The sequence below is a fragment of the Benincasa hispida genome, chromosome 2 (genome assembly GCF_027475165.1).
Source record: "Benincasa hispida cultivar pf3 chromosome 2, pf3_genome.v1.1, whole genome shotgun sequence".
Classification (NCBI taxonomy): Eukaryota; Viridiplantae; Streptophyta; class Magnoliopsida; order Cucurbitales; family Cucurbitaceae; genus Benincasa; species Benincasa hispida.
This window is the reverse complement of record NC_143479.1, coordinates 13526418-13545943: the sequence shown is the minus strand read 5'-3', so window position 1 is coordinate 13545943 and position 19526 is coordinate 13526418. Positions and strand designations below refer to the sequence as shown.

Here is a 19526-nt window from a genome sequence, read left to right as displayed (position 1 = left end):
AGGGTTAGGGTTTATCCGTCCCACTGAATTTCGAGTTTTCCTCTTTTCTTTCTTTTTTTGACTCATTGTCTCCCTGTTCCTCTCGAAGGTTTCTTCATTGTTGCCCCTCTCTGATCTCTTCACCCTCTCTTCACGGAACTTCATCCGTTAAGTGTTTGTCAGGTTTTGCAGATCACTACTCACGGTCAGGCAGATTCACGGGCTTTAGCCACTCATCAACCTTCCTGAGTTTGCATGGATTCCTCGTCCCTTAACTCCCCGGAGCTGATGAATTTTATCAATGTGAGTTCATTTTCGTGGTTTTTAATTACCACTTCTAGGCTCTGATTCGCGTGCGATCGAACTTAAAAAGGAAATGTTGAATCATTTCTTGTATTTGAACTTAAAAAAAAAAAAAAAAAATCCATACTTCTAGTTTTCCTTCCCACGAATATGCTATTGGGTTGCTTTTTATCGCCTTTATGCATCTCCTGCTTAGTTCGTAGAATATCCGAGGATGGTGAAATTGATATCAGTCATGTTTATTTCTTGTCAACTCAATGTCTAATAGGTATTCATATGTTTGCAAGAGACTATTTTGTAGAAGCAATGAGCAGAGTCCTTGTAAAACAGAGGTTTATATTGATCCAGTCTAAAAACAAGTCTTAAGAAATGCTTTGATGTCATCACAACTCATCACTCACCAGAGCTAACATTCTTGAAGTTGAAATGTGCATATTATGTCTACAGATTTGAGTTTCTCTGTAAATCTGAAATGAATTAAATGTGTTCTCCATCTTTCTGCAACATGAGTATAGGAGAAATATATTTAGTTGCATTTTTATACCAAAGAATTTGAACAGTAGGTTGGAGGAGTAACTTCTCTTACTTTGCTCCTAGACGAGCCTTGAAGGTGTAAATTTGGTCCGAAGACTTCAGAGATGCCTCTTGATTGTACTGCTGTGTGGAATATCTATATATAAAAACAAATTTGGAAACAATAAATGCTCTGTGTTTTTTCTATTTCTTTTTCTTGAAAACAGAAAGAAACATTTATTCCGGATAAACATATTCGATGAGTTTATCAGCCATGCAAGTAATAGTACTTCTTTGGAATTCCATGGGTTCATATCACTTATAAAGATCGGAGTTTGTCTGAACTTGGGGGTTACAGCTATATGTCATTTTAAAGTATGATTTAGTTAATGTAAGATGTTCGGTTTTATTTGTCAACCAACCATAGGTGGCAATTAGTTGACTACTGAATTGTGTGTTGCCTACTCTTCAACCACACACCCTCCAACTTTTTTCATATCTGGATTTGACCCCTCTTCTCCCTCGAGTTTGATGGCTGGATGCCTTGTTGTGTGACTTATATTTGTCGCAGTGTGACAAAATTTAATTCTATTGGTAAATTATTTGGTCATTTTGTTAACAGGAAGAGAAGCAAAGAGCTATGGTTGCTGAGATGGTGGCTAAGCTTACCAGTGTCTGTTGGGACAAGTGCATCACTGGTACACCAGGGAGTAAGTTCAGCTCTAGTGAATCCAACTGTCTATCAAACTGTGCACAACGCTATATGGATATGAGCATCATCATTATGAAACGATTCCAAAACAGTTAATGGATCCAACATGTGAGGCGTGCTTTCTTGTTACAAGACTGTATTTTCTTGGATCTATTGTTCAATTCAAACCGATAGGAAAAAGGTTCTGAATTTCTGGAAATATTGTTCATTTTTTTGAAGTTGATGCATTCCCTATATCAGATTATTTTACACATCTTGATGAGAAGAGTAATAAACTGAAACGGGGTTTCTGTCTTAGTTTTTGTTATATCAATATATGTGTTGAGTTTATAAATTGGAATGTGCTTTCGTTCCCGCAGCCTGCTGAATGCTTCTCTGACATCGCAAGAGGAAGTCGCTCAACGTGGAGCACTGCCTCTTATGTGTGGATGAAGCTAAACGGTAGGCATTCCATGTAAGTGGCTAACATGGAATAGTTTTTCATCTTAATAAGATGACATGTCATAGTTGCACAATATGAATCATTTTAACACCTAGACATTGCTTCCAACCTAAAAAAGCAATATCCTCTACTTTCAGCCATCTTTATCTCTTTAAAGGCGGCTATAGTTTAAGACCAATAAAACTAAGGAGCTGTGAATTTGTTTGAGCATATTTTTCTAATTTATTATGGGTTTTTTCTTTTCTTCTTTTTTAATTGTTCAAGGTATCTCAACATAATAGCATAGTTATTGTTGTATTTAAGAACATTACGTTGTGTAGTTTGATTAATATTTTCTAAAACAAAATTAAAGGATAAAACGTTATATTATATTCTTTGCCGTAAAAGTTATCTTTCATTGGTTTTTCCACTTTGTTTACAATTTACCCTAATTCCCACTATATCAGCTTCCAATTAATCTGATAATGACAGACTGAAATTTGATTAGTAGAAGCAGACCAACCCACGACGAGTTTTTAATAATACAAACTAAAAGGGGAAGGAGTTGGAAAAGAGCTGTGATGAATATAAAGTAATAAAGAGATATTAGCATTTAGATGTTCAGAGTTTAAAGGAATTGCGTATGGAGTTGCTTGCAAGAGCATATCCGCCATTTGGAGTCTCTTCTGTCTACCATTCTAAATGTTGGGCTCTTATCTAGTCACACACGGAAAACAGAATATAGCCATTTTTGTGTTTATAAACCAACAATTAATTATTAATACAAAGTATAAGTAGGAAGTCATATATACTGTCTATTATGGTTAATTTCTTTTGGGAAAACCTTATGAGTGGAATCTCACCTTTTAGATGTAATACGAATAAATCAAATCAAAATGAATCATAACAGAAAATAAGGAACAAGTCAAGTTGTGTTCTTGTGCGAATATGTTGGGTATTATTGTGTAGACGTTCAACATAATAATAATTCCATTACTGGATGAGAAAAAAAAAACACACACACACATATACTAATAGCTACCTGTATTTGGACTACTACAAAAAAGAAAACCCCACACTAAAGTTGCATACGAAATCACCTGATGAATATCTTTGGATGTAATTCATATTATAAACATTAAGTGATTAGTGGTGATTATTATATTGGCATAAATGTTTATAAGTTCGAATCTCAAAACAAAACAAATTGTAAATCTTATCTTTTAAGGTGTAATCGTCCCCAAACTGAACACCTGGCATACCCAACTAATAAGCCCCTCTTTACCTGCTAACCAAGACCAATCAAAACCTCCTGAACTTATAATTAATATCTCTTGCTTTCTTCCTTTAATGAAAGTTATTAAATAATGAAAGTAAAGAAACATTTTTGAGACATTATTGATATTCTTATGTTCGTGGGGGTTGGATGCATATAGTTTTCATCAGTTTACATGGTGACACCTTGCACAGAGGAGACTTTGAATTCTCTGTAGCACACGCGTGAGTTCCAAAAGCTTCAAAGATAGAACGCAATAACTGCAATGAAAAAACAATTAAACCTCCCCCTTTTTTCCATTGAATAATAATATTATATCTAAAACTTGGTGGATTTCATTTCATGTACGTTTTAATCTTTAAAATTTGTTCACGGCTGCATATGCGTGAAAGTTGAAGGCCCCATTTGTACGGCACATGTAACATTTTGGGGTCGAGTTGGGCCGGCTTTTGGGCCTTTCAAGAGCTCCTTTCGTAAAATGAATAATTAAAAAAGACAAACTAAACAAATATATACATATGTATTATCATGTAAGTATACATAAAAAGTTGGGAGAGGGGGGCGAGGTGAAGTGGATTTTGGGTAGGAAGGCTTTAAGGTGAAGGATATCATAAAAATGTAGTATCGAAAAGGTGGAGTTTTGGCACTTTTAAAATACAATAAAGTAATCATGGTTTGAATTATTGATAATATTGTTCATGCAAAAGCACATAATAACACACATGACATGAAATATGAGTTCACCCACACTATAAATAAGCCTCCTCCTCATATTAATCTTCAGCAAGAGATTTGAGGTTGCATACAGAGATAACTCAACTCCTCTGCCTCGACCTCTATCAATCATCTTGCTCCCTCAAATTACTAACATAATGGCTCTTAGTTTTGTGAATCACAACCCTTGGATTTTTGCGTTTGGTCTTCTAGGTATGTACACATATTCCCATTTCTGCCTTCCAATTTAATTAGCTGATAAATATACATATAACTAATGATGTATATTTGTGTTGAAACTTTGTAGGTAACATTTTCTCGTTCATCGTATTTCTGGCCCCAGTGTAAGTAAACATATTTATATAGCTATAGGAATATAGGATTTAAGAAGGAACTATTTTTGTCAGATAATTAATATTATTATTGGTTGAATGCAGGCCTACATTTATAAGGGTGTGTAGAAAGAAATCAACGGAAGGATTTCAATCAATTCCGTACGTGGTTGCGTTGTTCAGTGCTCTGTTATTGATATACTATTCCACGCTGAATGCGGACGAGTTCTTTCTTATGACTATTAACTCAGTGGGCTGTTTCATCGAGACCGTTTACATCGCTTTATACATTGCCTATGCTCCCAAGAAGGCTCGGGTTTGTTTCCTCGAATTCGATAGTTATATGTAGTATGCCATATAATTGATAATATATTAATGTTATTAATTAATTAAACGCAGATATTCACCGTGAGGTTTGTTCTGCTGTTGGATGTATTTGGGTTTTGTTCGATTCTGTTAGTGACCCAATTTTTAGTGAAGCGGGCTTACAGAGCCCGCGTGATTGGGTTCATTTGTGGAGGTCTCTCCGTCAGCGTTTTTGCAGCCCCTCTCAGCATCATGGTATATTATTTAATTTACGAACCCATTTAATTAATTTAACTCCTTCTTGTTACTTAATTAAATTATAAATTGTAGAGGAGGGTTATCCGTACCAGGAGCGTGGAGTACATGCCTTTTTCTCTCTCTTTTTTCCTCACACTCAGCGCCGTCATGTGGCTCTGCTATGGCTTGTTCCTCAAGGATTTATACGTTGCGGTAATTAAATTGATCAATTAGCTACTAGTTAGTTTAATCATCATCATTTCATGAATAATTATATTATTATTACTTACAGCTTCCAAACACGTTGGGATTCACATTCGGGATGGCTCAGATGATTCTTTACGCCATCTACAGAAACGCCAAGCCGGTGGCTTCTGATGAGCAGAAGCTCCCACAACACAAAGCCGATATCGAAACTCAAATTGTAATGACGACGACGACAACGATGACGACTACTCCCGACAGTGGGGACCAGCAAAATCAAGATCAAGTTGTTCCTCAATCCAACGGTGGACATGCATCGCTATCCCCAACAACACTAATATGCAACAATGACAAATATTGCATGGACAATAACCAAGCCCCACCCATGGTCAAATGTGAGGCTTGAATGTTGTTTCATGCAACATACAGAATCTCCTCCCTCTCAACCGTGCTCCATCTGTATTATTATAATATAGTGTCGTCGTTGTCTTCTTCTTCTTGTTATTAGTTAGTAACTTTAATTTTTACGTATTTCTAAACTCGTTCGTCGGGAGAGAGGTTCCATATCCATGTACAATTTATATATTTATATATATATAAATGTACCTAAACCTAACTTTGTGTGTTTCCTATGCTTTAATCATTTAGTAGTTTCCCTTTCTTAAACCCTTGTCTTTCTATTCTTTTTCCATATCTTACTATTCTTAATTAAAATTCCTCTTCTTTTTGTTTTGCACAGCCCTCCCATCGCATTAAATTATTTTATATTGAGCCGCATCCTAAACTAAACAAACGAATTTATTTTCTACTCATATCCATTAATAATAATAATAATAATAAACTAGAGAAAACGAGTTCAATCAATGGTATTCATTCTACCTACCTAAAATTTAATATATTATGAATTTTTTGGCATCTAATTATTGTAAGATCACATACAAGTTGTTCCATAAAATTAGTAAGCTATATACAAATTGACTCTGACCCTCCATATAAATATTGACAAGGTTTCAAGATGACACGTGTAATTTTCTTTTTAAAAAAATCACGATTTTTTTTTTTATCATATTGTGTTGTGACGAACGTAAATTTGTATGGGACTTGATAAAATTCATTTAAATGAATCTTTGAGAGATTTGTTTTGATTAAACAAAAATATGTAGATTTAAAATGCAATTTGATGGTATTAAACATACATGTAAGTGAAAATGGATTAAGTTGGGTAAATTTTGCTGAAAATTTCATATTGGACTGAGGTAGGTAGGGAGAAAAATTAGTTAAACTTGAAGATCCCATCGGTCTTGTCCTTTGTGATCCTTAGCTGATTTACTATAGCTGCAAAGTATCTTAATTAGGAAGACTAAATATTCTGTGATATTAATGATTGGATTATCATCATATTTGATTTAATTAAGGTTCCACTAATCTTGTACGTGATGCAATCTTTCGTATTTATGTGTATAGATAATAATAAAGTAAGATACATGAAATCTCTTTCACGAGTTAATATTTTCATTGCATGGTGGCTAATTAATAACAACTTCGGCGAAAAGAGACGATGCATGTAATCAATTGCGTAGTTCTCCCTTAATCATAAACGGACACAATCCTTCCCTCTCCAAAATAATTTTTATAAGAAATCATCATTTTAATGTTTATTTTGAGCTCGATGGAGCCTTAGGTGTCATACCAAAATTTGGTACCAACGATATGAATTTTTAATAAATTTGAAGAATAGAACGATCACCCTCAAAACACCAAAATCCTGCACTAGTGTGATGTTTAGCCACCAATACTCCCACAATCAAGTCACTATTAACTTAGAGAGAAAGCTAGAAGGTAGATAATTCAAAGTGTTTTCAACCTACCTTAAATATCTCGAACCCACTTGACCATGTATATAGAAAAATGATTTCGTAACGATCACTTAACTAATTGATCTCTCATATAGTTAATTTGACCATTGATAATTTAGCTTAACATCATTATGAATCGCTAAATTAAATTAGCTACAAAGTTGTGTTTAAGTACTTAAAGCATATATTGTCCGTCGTAGCCAACTCCAAAGGCCAGCTTTCATGGGGCACATGACATGCATGGTTGACGATCTTCAAGTACTATCTAGACCTCCATGACCAACCCCCTATGCATTGGCCCACCATATGGTGCTTATTGATTGATTATTCAGTTGATCTCTTTAGCCCTTATGGTTAACCACCATGCCAAACAACTCAACTTCTTTTAAAATAACCTATTAGGTCATCTTGTAAGGTCAGATACTTACCATATTATTTACCCATCTCTTTCAAATAATTAAAATCCATTACATTATTGTGAGCTAGCCAATGATTTTTGTTTATTTTTAATGATAAAATAAGTTTGTTTTCTAGGTTAACTATTGTGATTTTGTTCCTAGATTTTAGGTTTAGTTTTTATTTGATCTCTAGATTTCAAAATGATACATTTTTAGTTCTTAATTTGGATTTCTTTCAATTTAGTCCCTAGGATTTTCATATGTTACAATTTTACCAATGAGATTTGAGTTTTGTTTCCATTTGGTTCCTATGATTTTAAGATTTACATTTAATACTTACTTTCCTTCTTTAGTGGTAATGTTTCAATTCTTTTAAATTGACTAATAGACATTAACCACTAAAGGGTAAAGAAGTAAAGTGAGTACTTAGGTTAAAAGTGTAAATTTTTAAATCTATGGACCAAATTGAAATAAAACCCAAATTTAAAGAGTGAAATTGTAACTTTTTGAAATATAGACTAAATTGAAATGAAATTCAAAATTAAAGAACTAAGTGTAAAATTTTAAAACATAGGAATCATTATTAAAACAAAAAACAAAATTAAGGGACAAAAATATATTTTTATTTAAAAAAAAAAAAAAAAATCATGATTCATTTACATCGCTATAGTTCCCATCCCACCAACTATATCCTTTTGGGCCGAGGAAGAAGAAGGAGAATATATAGTTAAATAGTTGGGTACTATAACAAACAAAGCGAAAAGAATTTTATTGAAAAATAACTAATTAGTGAAACGAAACCTAGGCTTGTTATAAGTAATTTGGAAGGACCCATGTAAGTCAATTTTGTTGTTTTAGTAGAAGGAAAGAGAAATTAGTGAGCGATCCATTAATTAGAATTATTCCTCCAACCAATGAATATCAAAACTGGTAGCTGGCTGTACTATATCCCTGGTTCGAGTTAATGCCATAGAATTTCCCCTTGAATCTTCCAAAACTCCATTACTACTAAAACAATTTGGCAAGAATGTCTATTTTGGAATTTGTACTGCCACACCCCCATTTAAAATTTTGCCAAACTTCATTTTGCCGTAATTGAGCACCTAATCTGTTGTAATCCTCACTTTTTCATTATGTATGTATGTATGTTTGATATATATAATTCATCACTAAAGGTTAAAATTGTGTGGTTCAGAAATATTGTACCTTCCATAAGGAATTTGATAAGTACCCTGTTGATCAGACGTTTAGTTAATTACAAATTTTGACCTTTAAATGGAGAAATAATTAGGTAATAATAATAATAATAATGGAAGTTGACTGGGAGAAGTGTGTAGAAGAGGGGATTTAATTTGAGTAGTTGTTTGTAAATTAATAAGGTAAATATGTGGGAATTAGAGGGGGCATTTGAGAATGGAAAAATATAAAATAATGAGGAATGTAAAAAAAAAAAAAAATAGGAGGGGGTAGTATATATATATGTTAGGAAGTCAACTAGGAGTACAAGAGGTAGAATAATAAGAATATTCTAAGGAAAGATGATGATAATGATGATGGGTGAGAGTTGGGATGTGGGTTTTGCACCGTCTGATTAGGTTAGAAATGTGATGGGGATCAGCACCATCAAGTGCGATTACACATCAAAAAGGCCTTCCAAGAGAATCTCTGGGTAAATCTTGTTGGATCAATCCAAGATGCGAACACCCCCCCAAGTTGAGCAAGTGGCCATATCTCTCTCTCTCTCTCTCTCTCTTTCTCTTATAAAATATCTACTCACTCAAATTTTTATTATTCTTCAGTAAGAATTAATATGATTCCAATTACTAGGAGTAGGACTGAAGTGGTGTTCCCAATCACAATTCACAACATATATACACATATATATCAAAAGAAAAAAAATGAATAAAAGGCGATGGAGTAGCATATAATTAATTTCCGATCCTGCAATACAGGCCTCTCATTCCTCATAAAATTTATTAAGGGGTTTGCTTGTAACGGACTCTCATCTCCCCCCTAGTGCTTCACATACACATTATTAGCAATATTTCCCATTTTCGTTTCTATGTTATCAACAAATTTATCTTTCCATAATGCAAATTAAAACCAAACAACTCTCTCAATCACAGTACCCGGTTTTTCATTGGTCAAACGCAGATGCATGCTCAATCCACCCTTTCTCATATTTATGCAAATATAACCACAAGTTGTGTGTCTAATTTAGAAACAAAAGATACAATGTGTGTTGTGTGGCATATTAATATGATGGGAGAGTTTCCTTTTCTATGGGGTCGTAGCTAGAGCTAGCTGTAAGCCAATTCAAATGCATAGTATTGTGTAATAAGAAGGGGGAGGGGGGGGTGGTAGTACTTGGGGGAAAGGGGGATATATATTACATAATGGTATTGATTTTAATTTAGATTCCAAGTATATGTATATGTGTATATGAGTTGGAGGGCTTAAAAACCATTTGGTGGGTGACACATCAGAAAGAAAACATGGGTGGGGATGGACTTATTTGTGTGGATGTACCATCCATTGGTACTGACAAATAAGCATATTATTGCTGCTCAAGAGTTTACATAATTATAGGATGATATAGGGTATTAATTAAGGTAAACTAAAAGAGGACATAAATAGATGTATATGTAGGCCGGATCTATATTAAAAAGATGAGAGGCCCAATGTATATAATTATATCATAGAGCCAATATGGTAAATACCAACTCCGGTATTGAACACATACACAACTGGAAAAGGGGTAGGGGATATAGGCTTAATTAAATTTAAGTAAAAGTGTTAGGGGAAGTTGGTGTTACCCACTTGGCATTTGGTGAACTCAACCCGGCCCATTCCCTTTTCCTCACTATAAAAACCCTCTCTTCCCCAACTCTTATTTTCACTGCCAACCCTTGATTCCATCTCTACTCTACTTCAATACTTGAAACACAGAGAGAGATCTAGCTAAAGCTACTAGCTAGCCAATGGCCATCAGTCCCCAAACCCTGGCTTTTGTCTTTGGCCTTTTAGGTATATACCAACTCTTCCTATTATATCCTCGTATGCATTATTGTGTTGTACGTAAAACCATTTAGCAGCAATGCTAAGTGTGTTCTGCATGCATGCGTATCATGTATATATGTTGTATTAATTTTGGGGTTTATTATGTGTATATGCAGGCAACATTATCTCGTTTATGGTGTTCCTAGCTCCACTGTAAGCACAAGCTAAACTTGCTACCATAATTTAATTACATTATATGATTTTGATTACTAATTGGATTATTAATGCAGGCCAACATTTTATAAGATATACAAGAAGAAGTCGGCGGAAGGGTATCAGTCTGTACCTTATGTGGTTGCGCTTTTTAGTGCTATGCTTTGGATTTACTATGCTCTTCTCAAAACAAACGCAACCTTTCTCATTACCATCAACTCCTTTGGCTGTGTCATTGAGACTCTTTACATCCTTCTTTTTATTTTCTACGCCCCAACAAAGTTAAGGGTAAGTACTGATCGTCATTTTAATTTAATTTCATTATTGGAATTATGATATAATATTGATGATCTTTGTTTGGTGCATGCAGTTCCAAACGGCTAAGGTGATATTGTTGTTAAATGTGTTGGGGTTCGGGTTGATGCTGGCTTTGACAATGGTGTTGGCCAAAGGAGAGAAGCGTCTCAAAGTTCTTGGGTGGATATGCTTGGTGTTCAATCTCAGTGTCTTCGCTGCACCCCTTTTCATCATGGTAATGTGTGTATATATATATATATATACTTGAACTTCTGTTGATTATTATTAATCTTATATATAGATCAAGGGAATAATTAATAAATGGATATGCACGTGCAGGGAAAAGTGATAAAGACGAAGAGCGTGGAGTACATGCCTTTTGCGCTCTCATTCTTTCTCACACTGAATGCAGTCATGTGGTTCTTTTATGGCCTTCTTCTCAAAGACTATTACATTGCGCTACCAAACGTGGTTGGCTTCGTGTTTGGCATAATTCAGATGATCCTCTACGTAATATTCAAGAATTGTGGTGCAAACAAAGGCAATAATAATATCCCAATCAAGGATCAGGCGGCCGCTGTAGCAAAGCCGCCGCAGCTTCACGAATTGTCGGAACAAATAATCGATGCCGTCAAACTTGGAACCATGGTTTGCACAGAACTAAACCCTGTCGCGGTTCTTCAGCCAAACGTCGACGTGGTCGACGTCGTGGTAGAAGCCGTCATCGACAATATTCAAAAGAAGAAAGATCAAGACATCATAACTAACTAATTGAATGCCAAATGCACCGGTCACCGGTCAAATCAATTAATTGCTGTTCTTAGTTTAGTTTAGTTTAGTTTAGTTTAGTTTTAATTTGGGTTCATGGTTGGTTCACTACTAATTAGTAATTAGTATAGACTATATAGTATAGTAAGTAGTATTATTGTGTTTGTTTTGTTTGTAGCCTCCACCTCCGACGTCGTATCGTAACCCACAAAATGTACAAAGAGAGGCCTTAAACCCAATCCCCATGTCCGGTGGGGCCTCTCTTTCATATCTCTATGTTTGCTGTTTGTATTATTGTATTTGTAATCATTTCTAACTTTTTACGTTGGTTGGTCTTTGGGTTTTCTTAATCAATTAACGTTTAATTCTTCCACTTTTTTGGATCCCTATATTTTTCCTTCATTCCTTTTCATTGCCTTTTTATATATCTTCTATCTTCCTTGCACCCTACGCTAAACGCAAATTGTTTCAACCCTACCCTACTACTTCACAATTACCTCATACTTTTCCTTTCATATATCTATATATATCATTTTCAAAAATAGAAAATTAAATAAAACTATTAATGTCTGTCACTGATAGAAACTGATTAAAGTCTATCATCGTTAAACACCGATAGAAATCTATCAATATCTATCAATATTTTTTTGTAACATAGTTTACACAATTGGCTTCCCTTCATCTTCTTCATAAATATCTAATCGGGTAACATAAATATTTAGGCCGTATATATCACCCAGTTTGAGAAATAAATATTATTTTTTCAAATTCTTTTTTATAAATTATCATAGACAAATTTTTTTTGTTTTTAAATTTAACAATACGTACGAATGAATTACATTCAAACTTTTAAACTTTGAGCCAATGAGATAATACATTAATAAGTGATCAGCTGTATGTCACCAACCGGTTGATAATTAATGGACATTAATTTCCAACTCATATATACAAAGCTAATGTGTGTAATTTCTAGTTTTCTAGATATAGATATTGCTGAGCTTCAACGATAATCTATTTTGTCCCAATAAAATCATTAGGTTTTCCTAAACAATCTTAACGTTTACTTGCTTCTAATTTAGACGCATATTCCAAAAATAAATCAAATATATTTCTTTGAGCTGGATATAATTGTCTCGTATTCAATAATCATTATTTTCAAAAGAATTAACTAACAAAATTCCAAAAAACGCAACATTCTATATATATATATATATATATATATATACACACACATATACACACACCCTATAGTCCCATGATTATAGATTAGGTTTAAAATATATATTTTTACTCGATAAATCTGTTTAAAACAAGGTTTTGAGTACTATTTGCTATTTCTGTAATTTAGCTATGACCTAATTTTTTACCTTTTTTTTAAAAAAAAAAAAAAAACAAACAAACAAACTTGGATCAAGATTATAAGACAAAGAAATAATTTTTCAGAAAAAACGAATTGATAATAATTTTCTTACAAATAGATTATTGAATAATTCGGCTGAAGTAACCTAATTAATAAGATGCTTGGGATAAATTGGTTTGGCCTGTTATGGTTGATTTTAAAAAGTTACATTTATGGTCCCTTCAATTAATTAATCTCTTATTTTCTATCACAATTTCAGTACAATTTCAATAATTTTTTTTAATATAAGCTTGTGTATATTGAATGTGTGCTAAAATTGTGCTAAGTTACAAAGATCAAAATAATGTCACTTATTAAAATTGATATATATATATATATATATAAAGATCATATTGTAAGGGTGTATATGTAGAAAAAAAATGAACGAATCTCAAAATTAATCAGTAGCAAGAAGAGTAGTTCACTTATCTTATAAAGAGTATGAGATTCATTGATTTTCCCAATGTGAGATGATGGCTTTAAAAAGATGCCCTTTTTGGGTTCCCATTATCAGGTCCCAATTTTAATTTTTTAATTGGGTGCTCATTCGAGTTTATGGACTATGATACCATAGATAACATTAGAGGTAATTGATTTTGAGATGGAACATCATAAGTCATATTATATCTAGATGGTATTAGAGCGTCTGAAGTCATTCGGTCTAAAAAAATTGAGATCCGATTCAGTAACAGTGAATTGGATGAGGCACTATCTTATGGGCACATTAAAAAAAAAAAACCTATGGACCTCAATTTTTTATAAGAAAGAAAGGTAAAAAATATAGATGAAATTTGAATATTATCTAAAAAAATTTAGATCTCAATTACATATTAGATATGAGAGGCAGGAATTTATGTATGCAGACTTCTACACAAGGGGTTTGGTTGTGCAATAATACTAGTTTAATGTTAACACAACGAGTAATTAAAAAAAAAAAGAAAAGGGGAAATGATTATAGGTATTCCCCTAAGAAAAGACAAGGATGGATTAGGGCATTGGAAGCAAATTAAAAAGAAATAAACTCGGAATTAAGTGAAAACTGTGAGCGAAAGCAAAACAGGTGGAAAGGAAAGGAGAGACATTTGTCTGTAAGGTCTTAGAAACCCATGGTGGAAGCACTAGACAAATTGACGGCAGGTGATAACAATTTTAGGTCAAGGCAGCAGCTTTAAGCTAAAAAGAAAGCATTTCCACATTTTGTTGGGTCCAGGTGCAAGCTCAGTGCAAGGATTAATTTGTTTGTTAATGTTAATAACGGACGGCCGGCAGTGCAGTGCGTGTGTGAATCTAATGCTTAGTAGGGAATCCAATTAATGAGCCTCCTTTCCGTCCACTCAACATAAGCCTGCCTGCGCTGCTGCCTCTGCCTTGGCTAACCTAGCTTCATGATCAATGTCGTTAGTTTCTCTTGGAATCTTTGACCCTCCAACCTAACCAAAAGCCTAATTAACCCAAAAATTCTCAATTAATTCCAAATCCCCTTTTTCACTTTTTCTTTTTAACCACGCAATCCTCCGAATCTTTCATCATAAAATAACTCATTTCTGGTGTGCTTTACATCAAAAAGTGCCCTCAAAAGGTCTAGATTCCACTTTCTCATGGAGCAACCACATCATTCGCTCCCCAATTTCAAAATTTTTATTAATTAGTAGGAGGAGTACGGATGGGGGGAGGGGGGTTGAGAAAAGAAAAAGGGGAATTAATTGAATAACTAGTTATGAAAGTGGCGGAAACGTATTTGACCATAAAATTGGCTTTGGGTGAGAAGCGAATATACTGGATGAAAGGCTTGGAGTGGTATTCACAAAATCAGAATCTTGAAAAGACGCAATAAACATGCCCAATGGGGTGTTTGAGTATAATACAAAAATAGTGGCCTGACTCGGATTGCGGAACACTAAGTTTTGGAAAACAGATGTTGCCTTCGGCTTTGGCTTCGGAGTTGGGTTTTTTGGTTTTAGTCTGATTGGATTGGAGATGTTCTTCAAAAATATACTGCTCCAACCCCAGTGTGGCCACCCGAACGTTCTAAATAAGGCCCATCAAATCAAGTTTAAGCTAATGTAACTGTTACGAAATCGACAATTAAATAGTAGAGATAGAGAAGATCGACACACAGATATACGTGGTTCACTAACGGTGTGTTAGCTACGTCCACAGGCAGAGGGAGAACGGTATTATTAAAGAGAATGTTTTCAGAAAATTACATCAAACGCCACCTCTAAGGTTAGAGAGTTTATATAGTGCACTACTCTAAACTCTAGGGTCATAATCGTAAGTAACTACAAATAAATAAATATGCTAAATACGAATTCTGAATAGGTTTCAGGGACATTGCTCCCAAACCCCACCAGGACGTGTCACCCTTAGATCCCGACTCACTGACCCCCGTACTTAATTGTTTGAAACGCCAACAAACAAATTCAAAGCATTCCAATAATAACTCACTCTCCTCTCATCGTCCAATCACTCAGCTCTTTTTATACTTTTTTAAGTTTTTATTAAGTTTGTACTCACTCGTTATGTACAAGTATTTCTCTTAAATTATTATCCAAATCTTCAATTTTTCAAAGGATGATAGACCACCTATCTAGCAAATTTTCTCAAACATCTTTCTAACTTAACTAGTGTGTACAAGTACTCATTTTCAATTAAATTATGTTCATTCAAGATTAAGTTTGTTTCGACTCGTTAGGAAAAAAGTACTTTTTAACGAGTCATTTCATTTAAATAATTTTTATAAAAACTATTTAAAATAAAAATGCTCATATGTTGGGTTACAGTTTCTAAAAATTGATTTTATATAGAATTTTGTTTGGTTTGCTATATGTTTAATGTCAAAACACTATAAAGGATGAGTGTTAAAATAGTTTCATTGACCATGTTTTTTATAGCATATGATCAATCTAAATGGTCAATAGTGTTAGTCAATAGAGATAACCAATGTAATTGCCTAATGAAATTGGTCAACTGGAGTTAGCCATTAATCATAGTCGTTTTTTAAGTTGGTTATTAGAGGTGGTTGTCAGTGGTTGTGACAAGAGTTGAGGGTCTTCAAAGGGTAGCCAACGATAACCATGATGAAAGTTAGGTAGAGGATTAGTGAGTAAGGGTATTTTGATACTTTTTTATATTATATAAATTAAGGGAAGATTAACCATTAAACAGTCAAAAATGATTTTTCTAAAAGTTGATTTCAAGTGTTTCTCTCAAATCATTTATTCGTAAACTCTTTTTTTCAAATGCTATTTTGAGTCGTAGCCAAACATTCCAACTTTTTTCAAAATAATTTTTTAATTTAAAAAATAAAACACTTGAAAAGTTAAATTAAAGACACCCTAAATTTGTTGATAGATCCATAATCAAATTGTGTCCAAAATGTACTGCCCACAAAATGTTGTATGGTAAATATACTCAACAATTCCCTCCCAACTTAATTTGTCTCCAACAAATGATTTGTAAAGTTTGATGATTCTGTACATATTAAAATACTCTTTATTTTCTTAACTTTAAAGAAGGTAACAACTTTGACTCAAAAAAAAAATGTAACAACTATATATTTGTTTTTTAAAGAAGACAATTTTTCTTAAAGGACGCATGAGAAAAAGTTTAAAATGACTGTCCAAACATGTTTTTCCTTTTACTATTAATTTTGAAAAAAAAAAATGCTACTTTGTTGGTAATGAACCTATATATATTGCCATGGTTAAATTAGAAGTTGTGCAATTCAAGATTGTAGATTCCAATTCTAAGTCACCTATCAATTTTAAGAAATAAAACATAATTTGAGCTCCTAAGAATAGGTTTAGAATGTGTGTTTTGGAGTACTTCAAAAATATATTTCAAACAAAATTGCTTTATATATAAGTATTTTACTTAATAAAAATCAATTTAATGTTCAATTTACTCTAGATATTTATAAAGATACAAAATACTTTTCAATTTTACTAAGATACTTTTAAATTATTCTCAAATATGATGATTTTAAATTACGTGTACTTATTGAATTATAAAATCTTTAGAATTTTGGACGAAATTCAACTTAAATTGATTAAGTACTTTTGGAACGAATGATAATGTTTAGAGAGGCATCTTTTCATAATTTAGCCAAAAAAGTACGGTTAATCATGTCATAATAAATACACTTAGACATATAAATATCAATCAAGAGGATAATTTAATAATATAAAGCACTTTTCCTAGCAATTAAGTGCGTGGATCTTTAAAATGAAAATAAAATAGAAAGTAGAGTTAAGTACATGTTCCGTAGCCACTTTCCACACTGAAGTCATTTTTCAAGCTCATCTTGTCCTTTTGTGGTCTATTCTAATTTTTTTATTTTAATATCAAAATATCAACTTATATCTCTAAATTATAGAATTGTATCGATAAAAATACTCATATTTATATTAATTTAAATTATAAAACTTGTAAATATGTCGATTTATACCATATATATTAATTAATACGACTGTTTTTAAATATAGAAAAGTGTCTATCAGCGTTTATCATTGATAGTTTTAAAATTTTGATATATTTTTATAAATATTTTCAACAGTTTTACCATTTCTCTAACGAGTATTGTGGGAAGACTTACCATTTTCGTTAATTAATTAAATTCATAAATTTTCATTACCAAACTAATTTCACTTGAGATTTATTTTGAAAATGTCTGTACATTAATTCGAAAAATCACACATATTTAACAGTTTATAACAATAATCTTTAATATATGATTTAAATAGAATTATGAATGACAACTTAAAAGTTTAACTTATACAATAGCGAGTTTTATATTTTTTGAATAAAATTTGAAGAGAGGTGTATACAATGGTGTTTAGATATTTTCTTCCGTTATTAATTTATATGAATTCTGTAATAAAATTTGGGATTGTTGGTTGTGGGAAGTAGGGAGTAGAGTTGTTATTTTGGTATGTTAAAAGAGTTATAAAAGTTGGGTCGCACTAAAACGTACAGCTGTCTGTTATGGAATTGAAATAAAAAAATAAATAAATAAATTATGGGATGGGATGGAGTTGGGGTGGAGTGACATCACACATTTAAATAATTTACTTGTTAGGACAAAATTACAAATACATATATATAACCCATAAAAACTCTGACACTCGGCTTATACTTCAAATTCCAAATTTCAAATTGAGGCACATGCAATGCAATGCAATGCAACTATTCCCATGGATTTCCAACAAGCACCTATATCTCGGATCCCTTTTTTTTATGTACCCAATTCAAATTTTCTACTACTAGTTTACACTCTCCCTATACTTCTTTGCCCATATATCAAAATAAACCCCTAAAATTATTCTTCTCTACGATAATTATTATCCGACTCTTTTTAAATAATGCGAAAACTCGCTACCTACCCACAAATTTTAATATTTTAAGTTACTAACCACCTCTAATTTAAAACATGTTGAGATAACTTTATGTGCACGACGTATCCATTGATTATTTTGTTAAGTTGAAGCCTAATAAATTAATTTGGGCTTTGACACAAACTAGTCCTCTCTCCTAATCCCAAAATGAACCTTTTATTTTCTTGGTCTTAATGTTCTCTTCTTATTTTATGTCGATTATATTATTCGGTCCAAAATCAAACATTACATTATCCAACTCAAATTTGAATGCATTGAGATACATTTATATTTTTCTTTCACACATACTAATAATTTTTATTGAAAAATTAATTTAGTGCATCTCAAATTGCGCTCATTCTTGTGCAATCCAATCACAAATTATCATATGATAAATGTTTTTTTTAAGAAAAGAATTTTTTTTATATTTTTCTTTTGTGATTAAAGATGATGCATTAAGACAAATGCAATCAAGCATTACTCATTTTTAATTGCCACTTTTTTCCCTAATTACCCTTTCATTGACTCTTTCACCGTCTCTCACTACAAGAAAAATGAGTTCCCCAACACCGTAAAACACCGTCATGAGTTTCTTTGGAACTTCCAACGATTAAAATAGGCATCGGGAGTTTGGAACTCCTGACGCCTTATGCTAACTGTCAGGAGGCCTGTCGAGTGGCATCAGGAGATGGGATCTGGTAAAAACCATATCCCCTTCTCCTTCATTTTTTCCCTTATTCTCTATATTAAAATCCTAACCCCCCCACCCCCCATTTTCCCTCTTCACCACTGCTCCCCCTCCCCTGTCGGTCCCCCTTCACGCTCGTCGTCTCGCTCATACTCGTCGCCCCCGCCCCCATTCAGCCCGTCGCCCCATTTTCCTTTTTCCCTTCACGCCCTCGTTGCTCCCTCACTCGCGCTGCCCCCCTTCACAGACGTGTCACCGCCGGTAATCTTCCCCCTTCGCGCCGCCACCCGCCGCCTTCTCCTTCCTCCTTTGCGCCATCATCCACCGCCGCCTTCCCCCTTCATTGCTTGCGAATTTGTTGTTTATTTTCAAGCTTTCAACAAGGTCTGTGTACATCCATTTCATTTATTTTCTCTTATTTTGTATATTAATTTAAGCCATTGTTTTTAATTTCTAACATGTTGGTAATTAATGTTGCTAATTTAATTTCTAGCATGTTAGTAATCTAATGTGAATTATGAATTATGGATTGTGG

At 33.3% G+C, this 19526-nt stretch overlaps 3 protein-coding genes across 4 annotated transcripts; all 3 read left to right on the top strand.

Annotated features, from left to right (window-relative positions):
* The first annotated feature begins 89 nt into the window (after window positions 1-89).
* On the top strand, window positions 90-2024 carry TIM8 (translocase inner membrane subunit 8). Of its 2 annotated transcripts, XR_005479993.2 has the most exons (3): window positions 90-282; window positions 1418-1688; window positions 1867-2024. XR_005479993.2 is itself a non-coding variant. In XM_039022402.2 (2 exons), exons 1-2 carry the CDS (start codon window positions 235-237, stop codon window positions 1601-1603), a joined length of 234 nt encoding a protein of 77 aa, XP_038878330.1. In that variant the 5' UTR covers window positions 90-234; the 3' UTR covers window positions 1604-1841. The 2 variants fall into 2 exon arrangements, 1 of the variants encoding a protein (XP_038878330.1); XM_039022402.2 differs by lacking the exon at window positions 1867-2024 and having other exon boundaries at window positions 1418-1841.
* A 1940-nt stretch (window positions 2025-3964) lies between these two features.
* Window positions 3965-5613, top strand: LOC120070593 (bidirectional sugar transporter SWEET12-like). Its single transcript, XM_039022401.2, has 6 exons — window positions 3965-4131; window positions 4226-4262; window positions 4356-4566; window positions 4650-4811; window positions 4887-5006; window positions 5086-5613. The coding sequence occupies exons 1-6, from the start codon at window positions 4077-4079 to the stop codon at window positions 5401-5403; spliced, it is 903 nt and encodes a 300-aa protein (XP_038878329.2). The 5' UTR covers window positions 3965-4076; the 3' UTR covers window positions 5404-5613.
* A 4510-nt stretch (window positions 5614-10123) lies between these two features.
* On the top strand, window positions 10124-11668 carry LOC120071579 (bidirectional sugar transporter SWEET10-like). The gene is made up of 5 exons (XM_039023916.2): window positions 10124-10278; window positions 10428-10464; window positions 10542-10752; window positions 10835-10996; window positions 11101-11668. The coding sequence occupies exons 1-5, from the start codon at window positions 10233-10235 to the stop codon at window positions 11530-11532; spliced, it is 888 nt and encodes a 295-aa protein (XP_038879844.1). The 5' UTR covers window positions 10124-10232; the 3' UTR covers window positions 11533-11668.
* Window positions 11669-19526: the final 7858 nt, after the last annotated feature.